Source organism: Nanorana parkeri, unplaced genomic scaffold, assembly GCF_000935625.1.
Source record: "Nanorana parkeri isolate BGI_ZX_2015 unplaced genomic scaffold, ASM93562v1 scaffold3217, whole genome shotgun sequence".
Classification (NCBI taxonomy): Eukaryota; Metazoa; Chordata; class Amphibia; order Anura; family Dicroglossidae; genus Nanorana; species Nanorana parkeri.
The window spans coordinates 13,095-21,538 of record NW_017309485.1 but is presented as its reverse complement, the minus strand read 5'-3'; the positions used below and the strand labels follow the sequence as shown (position 1 = coordinate 21,538).

Sequence of the window (8,444 nt, the reverse complement as noted above, 5' to 3'; positions counted from 1 at the left end):
GGGGGAGGGGTGGTGCCATCCAGTTCAGAATAGGGCAATAGTAAATTGCTATTGGATTGCAGTCCTCTATCAAGGCTGGTGCAACTCTGGCCCTCCCAGCTGTGCTTTAACTACAAATCCCAACATACCTCTGCCTCTGGGAGTCATGCCTGTAACTGTCAGACTTGCAATGCCTCATAGGACTTGTAGTTCCACAACAGCTGGAGGGCCGGAGTTGCCCAACCCTGGTTTAAAGGATCAGATCACTGCCAAGGGATACCTAAACTTTGGACGCATTGATCCCGGAAGAGTGGTTTTCACCTCCAAAGTTTCTACACAAATCTTCTTGTGTGTGGTGTTCTGCCATTGACAATATATCAGCACCTTCATCTGAGTGATGATTCCGTTGATGGCGGGGACTGGTGTGGTGGTGGAAGAACACTGGATCAGGGTTGGGTGGACTGACCTTCTAATTCTCAATCTCTCCATGACAGATATGCCTATAGGAGGCCGGTTATTCTGCGGGGAATCACCGACAATTCGGTGAGTGGTGCTGTGAATCCATTTACAATTCTGCTTGAAATCTCCGCTCCCATTCATTCTATTTCTTTATCTTCCCCCTTCTCTAGGAGTTTCAGACTTTGTGCGGGAAGGATCAGCTGATCAGAACGTATGGGGAACGCTTAGTCCGCTTGAGTACCGCCAACACTCATTCCTATGAGAAAGGTGAGTGTTACATAAAGTGTACCTGTTTTCTTATACATAGGGAAGGCCGCTATTCTGTATGCTCTGTGTATATATAGTGTGTGTGTGTGTGTGTGTGTGTGTGTGTGTATATACATACATACACATATAATATTATATATTATAAAGGGGATGCACCTAAATTTTGTCTGCCGAGACATTTGGGCCGAAAATGGTACTATAGGTAAAATGTCGATAGTACTAAAAAACCGGGTGACAATGCAGTGCATCCCCAGCTTCTCTCCTCCCCGACGGGTGCCAGCTGCTAGCTTTGGTATGTGTCCCCTCTGATTCCCACTACTCCCCCCCCCCCCCTTTTTCGCCAGGTTAGAGGGATGAAGCACCCTAATTTCCTGAAGTGACTCCTCATTTTATAAAATAGGCAGATCTGTTATCTTTCCGCCACCTAAACATTTTGGCCAAAAATGGTACTATGGGGAAAAGGCCAATAGTGTAAATACAGCTGAAAATGCGTTGCATCCCCAGCTTCTCTCCTCCCCGCCGGGCACTTGTCTGTGTCCCCTTAAATCCCCGCTGCTCTCCCCCGCCTTTGTTGGCAAGGGCAGCGGGGATTGGAGGGGACACAGAGCCGATACAGCTGCCAACGCCTAGCGGGGAGGAGAAAAGCTGTCAGGAGGCTGAGTGAGGCGGTGCGGGGAGGAGAGCTCAGCTCGAGTGACAGGCGGGAGGGGGTAGACCATGGGAACATGTCCCCAGTTATCAATGAACAGGAAGTGCTATGCATCACTTCCTGTTCATTTATGAATGGGGACATCGTAAATATTTACTTTCTTCTCACTTTATTAATGAACAGGAAGCAGCTCAGTACAGAGGCTTCCTGTCTGTTCATGGCTGGGTTGATGGTAAATATTTACTATCTCCAGATTGCGAATGAACAGGAAGTCTCTTTACTGAGAGCTTCCTATTCATTGAGTGCTGGGGCTGCAGAAAAAGAGATTTAGGACTCTGTGTCCTCAATCTTTTTTTCTATTTTAAGAGAGAGTGAATATGCATATGGCCTAGCTATAACAGTACATTAGGTCTCTGGTTCAACAGCTGTGTGCTGGCGCTTTTCACATTGGGGTTCGCAGCACTGAACCGATCTGTTAATCCTGGAGCTAGGCTAAGGATCCGTAACGCTAAAGCACCCCCTAATACTTAACGCTAACACATCCCCGAACCCCTAATGTATCTTAATGCTGAACCTCACCCCATTACTTCACAGATAAAGTGGACCTGAAAATGTGAACATTTGCTGTTATAGGCAGCAGCGTCACCGGTATGCCGCCGGGTCTCCTCTCTCGTGCAGCTGTTGAGCTCTCGGTCAATGACTGAGTGCCTGACTTTTCAGAGGGGGCGACACCAAAATGACTGCGCACTTCCTGGTCCGTACGGTTGCCTAGGCACTCCTGTTCTGTACCCTCATATCTGCAGTATGAGATCTAAGGCACTGCTGCCTCTGGCTGCTGGTCTCAGGAGCTTTGGAGTGAGATTTGATGATGTCACTGTCATGTTGCTCAATGTTCTCCTTGCTGGAAGCTCTGACACGAGGAGGCAAAGCCCTGCGTCTACCAAGATGGCCGCCTCCACGCAGAGATACAGTGCAGAACAAGGCATTGTAAGTCCTACTTCATGAGACACCTCACCTGGTTGTAAAGTGAAGGCATATTTAACATGCTTGTACACCACCATGTCCCCTATTTGTTTCCCTTGTCTGTGTTGCAGTGGAAGTCCCTTTTCAGGAGTATGTGGAGCATATGCTGAGACCGCAGGATCTGGAGTCACTGGGTTGTGGTAGGTTGTGCTTTCCTTTCTTTAGCATGAACCTTGCTGGGCGATAGTCAAAGTTATTCATATTCAGCAGAGCAAAGCAAAAAGTAATGGTCACGTGCAGAGTCTTGTAGCCCTGAGGGCCCGGTCACACCAGATGCAGTGCGGTTAAAGCACGCATGTTTCAAAGTGCTCTGCGTTAAGGCCGTCTGTTTATTTGAATGGGTTGCCAAATGCACCTCAACGTATCTGCAATTGTAGCCGCTGCATTCTTTGTAGTGCAGTGCAAAGCAGGTACATTGTGGAGGTTACCACAACGCATTGGTGTGAACAGGCCTCAGCAACCAATCACGTTTTCACTCACTGGAATGGGAGCAGAAGTAAAACAATTATGTAGAGAAAGAAATTCCTTCCAGGTCCACTATACATATCTACAAGGAACTTTCTTTTTCTCTTTACCTTTCTTTAGCATGAGATCCATTCCAGTGTCCCTGCTGAAATCTTTCAAAAGTCTTCGCCCTTTTCATATGCGGTCCCGGGATATGCGTTGCTTGGCACGGAGGGAATGTGTTACTGATGTATGAACTGTAAACCCATCCTCTGTTTTCCTGCAGATACTCTGTACTTCTTTGGCGATAATAACTTCACTGAGTGGGGATCTCTGTTTGAGAAGTATACCCCGCCGCCATTCAAGCTGCCAGGCACAACCGGGGCATATAGTTTTGGCATAGCTGGTAAGTGCTGATTCAAAATCCAAATAGATTCTAAGCCGGAACGAGCTTTGCGTCTGTGTTTTCAATGTTCTGAGACCTCGTGCCATTGTTCTAGCACAGCGACCGTTTCCTAGTTTTTGAACCCCAAAAGTAATTGGGTCATTTGCTTTGGGTCTCCAGCTGTGGGTATGCCATTGTTCACTGTGCCAACGTTCTTGGACCTTGACTGTAGGTCTGTTATTGTTCTAAAACATCATAGTGACCATTGTGTATTTGTTGTGGGGCCCCAAACATAGGATCTGGGTCCAAAAATCCAAAATAGGTTCCACGTATTGTTAGAGATGCAGTGTACTTGTAAAGGACAACACCTTTAAGGATCAGAACAAGGTCACAGGGGCATTTCAGGATTCAAAACAACAACACATTGGCCCTGGTATACAGAATAATGCCACAATGACAGAGAATACATAAAGAGTAACATTCTGACTCTAGGAGCTCTGATAACAGTGACACATGTCAGCAGGGCTCCCAGAACAATACTAGAACAATAAGATAATGAATAATAGCATTCCAACAGTCAGAGCCCCAGAACAATGGCACCATGACACTTTGGGTAATGGAACAATGACTCTGATACTGGGACTTACAGAATATTGGTACATTGATACTTGAAGGCTCAGAACCATGACTTTTTGGGGCCCCGAACAAGACAATTCAAGGTGATGTCCTAGAACGATGCACCACAACAGTGCTGCCCACAAAACAGTCGTGGTCCAAGAACAATGACAGAAGGACAGTTGTGGTTCTATAGTAACACGCCTATGTTTGGGGCCCCAGAACAAAGACACGACAAAACAAAGTCATTATGATGGTTTGGAACGATAACAGACCTACAGTCAAGGTCCAAGAACTTTGGCACAATGACAGTTGAGGTCCCTGAACAATAATATACCCAAAGCAAATGACACAATTACTTTTGTGGTTCCAGAACTAGGAAACGGTTGGTGTGCTGGAACTAACACACGAGGTCTCAGAACATTAAAACGCAGACGCAAAGCTCTTCATATTGTTATGAGGCCCCTGGATCACCACTTGGATAGTCATCCTATCACTGAGCCACCAAACCATTGTTGTCTCTTCTTCCCCAGGCTCAGGAACTGGTGTTCCCTTCCACTGGCATGGACCTGGCTACTCGGAAGTTATATATGGCAGAAAGGTAAGGCTCAGCTACCACTTTCCATATCTTGGTGGGGTTTTTTAATATGACTTTAAATGCACTTTAAGTAGAATGCACAATAAGTTTGGGAAGTCCGTCTTGTAAGAGAGTGACCCTTTCATTGTGCCCTGGAGGGAGGGGACAAAAACATTTTAGGAAATCTATCTGGTGAATTCTCGAAGAGTTGACATTTTTTTTTAATGATTCACCATTTCAGCGCCCACCAAAAGCTGCAGTATCTGTGTTGTGCGGTGATAGTATTTAATTAATTGACTGCTATGTACTCCATTCTGCATTGTCTGCAATGTAATCACAAGTTGATGTTGAGGAGGGTCTGGAAGCCGACGTTGATTGTATCCAGCAGTTAAACAGAACACAGGATACACTGAGGAAACAGTGTGTGCACGGATATTCCTGTTCCTACAGGTACATAAGCCTTGCCTGTGTACTTGGGGTTTAATGTGGCTTTACGGCACACTGAACAATGTAACATACTGTATATCTTAAACACCTTTCTTTTACTTTTGTATGGGATGATTAAACCCTTGCCAATTTTTAGTTTTTTCTGTTTGGGACAGGAAGTAAAATTTCCCCAACAAAACACAGAACAGGAAGTGAGAGGAAGTCTCTCCAAGGTGAGAGAAGGTTGTCACCAGAACAGATTCACCAGCAATACATGTTCCCTCTCTCTCTATTCTTGTTGGCAGCAGCAACTGCCCATCACTCTCAGCCCCGGTGACAATGGCCAACATGACAAAGAGGGTGAATCTTCCCAGCAGCAATAAGAACCTTACTTGGGGTTCTGACTCTTCCTTATGCCATCAAAAAAAAATTAGTATAAGCTCAGGATAAGTTTGAGATTTAGATACATTTGAAAGGGTCTGCTTATTCTATAGACCCCATTAACCCTCTTCTTCCGTGCAAAGAAAGCATGCATCAGGAGAAAGGATAAGGGTGACATCATGGGCCTGGAAAAGCTAATGATCCCAAATCCTCCATGGCACAGGAATGTCTTCATTATGTAGGTTGAAAAAATAATTGGGGAGTGTAGCTGTTAGAATGTGACACCATCATGGTGTCTCCAGGGATGGGGTGGAGATAGAAACCACTGCGGGGCATTTTTTGGAGTCTCCATGAGATACAGGAAGCAGGGAGATGATTCAAGATGGCAACAGCCTAACATGTAAAATGCTAATAGTGCTGCAGATAGCATTTCATTTGTCAATTATTGTTCTTGGTCAGATCAGATATCGGCCACCACTAGCTGGCAATTCATCTAAATGTGTGTTTCTTTTTCTTTCTTTAAACCAGCGCTGGCTTCTTTACCCCCCTGACAAGACTCCTGAATTTAACCCCAATAGGACCACGTTGTCGTGGATGCTTGACGTGTACCCCTTCCTTCCAGCCCAGGAACGACCAATTGAATGTACCATCCGGCCTGGAGAGGCGAGTTCAGGATAAAGTAGTGATTACGGCAGTGTAAGGGATAAAGGGAAAGACTAGATGGAGATGTGTAGTCCATGAGACCCGCTATATAGGCAAAAGTTTCAGGACACCCAACCATTACATTCAGTTTATGGCCAAAGTGGACCTCCGTTCAAATGATTGAGTTTAGGCGTCTCCAGTGAGGGGTTCAGATTTTAGACAGTTGTGTTCTTCCAACATTCTGGTAATAGCATTGGACCCCTTGTGGTTCCAGCATAACTTTGTCCCTGTGTACAAATCCAGCTCTGTAAAGACATGCTTTGATGATACCAGAACTTCCGGTCAGAGGGAAAGTGCCGAGGGAGCTAACTTCCTTTCCAATCAGGAAGCCATTCAGAGGGTCATGGCCCCCGCCTCCTGATTGGCTAGGAAGCCAGCTTCACTTGTTGCTAGGCAGTGCCGAGGGAGCATGGAGCAAACTTACTAGCCAATCAGGAAGCTGGGCAGCCCATCATGCCTAACTGCTTTCTAATTGGTCAGGAAGCCAGGCTGCCTTGCAACAAGTGAAGCTGGCTTCATAGCCAATTAAGAAGCCAGGAGGCAGATCATGATTTGCTGCCTGGCTTCCTGATTGGCTGGTAAGATGGCTTCAGTTGTTGCTAGGCCGTCTGGCTTCCTAACCAATTAGGAAGCCCGGCGATTCCTCATGACTTGCAGCCCGGCTTCCTGATTGGTCAGGGAGCCAGGCAGCCTTGGGAAGTGAAGCCCTGGCCGCCCGGCTTCATGATAATTGGGGCACACGGCACTGACGAGTACCGAAAACAATCTATCGGTACTGAAAAAATGGTATCGGTGCATCCCTACTCCTTGCCATAGATCCTGGCTCCAATCTTGCCCACTCTTGGATGCCCCCGTCCCCCCACATTCTCAATAAAGTGAAAATAATCAAAATGTGTAACAGGGAGAGTGGGGTCCCCTTGGCAAATATCTCAGAGGGTGTTCAGATCTGGGAACTTCAGTGCAGAGACCTCCAAGAGAGATGAGGAAGCATTAGGTGATATCTACTAAAAACATATTTCAGCTACAATATATTGCCAAAAGTATTGGGACGCCCCTCCAAATCATTGGCTTCAGGTGTTCCGTGACATTTCCTGGCTGCTAAATATTCCGCGGTCACCTGTTACTGGGATTATAACAAAGTGGAAGCAACTGGGAACAACAGCAACTCAGCCAGGAAGTGGTAGGCCACGTAAAATGACAGAGCGGGATCAGCGCATGCTGAAGCGCACAGTGCGCAGAAGTCGCCAACTGTATGCAGAGTCAATAGCTACAGACCTCCAAACTTCGTGTGGCCTTTAGATTGGCACAACAACAGTGCGCAGAGAGCTTCATGGAATGGGTTTCCATGGCCAAGCAGCTGCATCCAAGCCTTACATCACCAAGTGCAATGCAAAGCGTGGGATGCCGTGGTGTAAAGCACGCCGCCACTGGACTCTAGAGAAGTGGAGACGTGTTCTCTGGAGTGACCAATCACGCTTCTCTGTCTGGCAATCCGATGGACGTGTCTGGGTTTGGCGGTTGCCAGGAGAACGGTACTTGCCTGACTGCATTGTGCCAAGTGTAAAGTTTGGTGGAGGGGGGATTATGGTGTGGGGTTGTTTTTCAGGGGTTGGGCTTGGCCCCTTAGTTCCAGTGAAGGGAACTCTTAAGGCATCAGCACACCAAGACATTCTGGACAATTTCATGCTCCCAACTTTGTGGGAACAGTTTGGGGACGGCCCCTTCCTGTTCCAACATGACTGCGCACCAGTGCACAAAGCAAGGTCCATAAAGACATGGATGGGGCAGTTTGGGGGGGAGGAACCTGACTGGCCGCACAGTCCTGACCTCAACCCCATAGAACACCTTTGGGATGAAATAGAGCGGAGACTGCGAGCCCGGCCTTCTCCTCCAAAAGCAGTTTTCAGATACCATCATTTTCTGTTCCCGGCTCTTCCTCCTCCTAGCATATGATAGGGGGGAGCTTCACTCCTAGGTCAATCGTATGCTTGCATGAGGTGGGACAGGAATGTCGGTTTTTAGAACGGAACCTTTAACATTATAGAAATGTAGGGATTGTTTTACTAAATGGTTTATCTCTCTGCAATCTGATTGGCTGTAGCTCATTTTGCTAATATCGTCCTTTCTTCCCTAGGTGTTGTACTTTCCTGACCGTTGGTGGCACGCCACCCTAAACCTGGACACCAGCGTGTTCATCTCCACATTCCTCGGATAGTTTCTTGGTGGGATCATTGCACATCAACCCCCCCTCCCCTCCCCCTCCCCAAGCCTCAGGGAACATAAACTGACAATGATCTATGGACGGCCGTTTGGGAGTAGCGGTCAGGACATTGGTTTTATCTCCTAAGAAGCACCCAAGTTCAGATACGACTTTATTACAGGAAGGATCTACTTCATCCCTCCAGGTTTTGCACACGCCATTTTATATGAAGATTCCGGTTTCTCTTTTATATGGGTTGTCACAACTGACAGGAAACGTTTTTAATGAATTTTGTAATTGTTTTACTGATAATGAAGAGACTCGTCCGAGCTGAGCG

The 8,444-nt window shown here is 46.8% G+C and overlaps 1 protein-coding gene across 1 annotated transcript in view; it reads left to right on the top strand.

Moving 5' to 3' along the window:
* JMJD8 (jumonji domain containing 8) overlaps positions 1-8,146 on the top strand; it is a 10,121-nt gene extending 1,975 nt beyond the window's left edge. The window contains exons 3-9 of the mRNA XM_018574770.1: positions 474-522; positions 609-705; positions 2,449-2,517; positions 3,108-3,227; positions 4,355-4,422; positions 5,734-5,868; positions 8,042-8,146. Of these exons, the coding sequence (XP_018430272.1) occupies positions 474-522; positions 609-705; positions 2,449-2,517; positions 3,108-3,227; positions 4,355-4,422; positions 5,734-5,868; positions 8,042-8,122 (619 nt within the window). The 3' untranslated portion in view covers positions 8,123-8,146. The remainder of the gene's footprint in view (positions 1-473; positions 523-608; positions 706-2,448; positions 2,518-3,107; positions 3,228-4,354; positions 4,423-5,733; positions 5,869-8,041) is intronic.
* Positions 8,147-8,444: the final 298 nt, after the last annotated feature.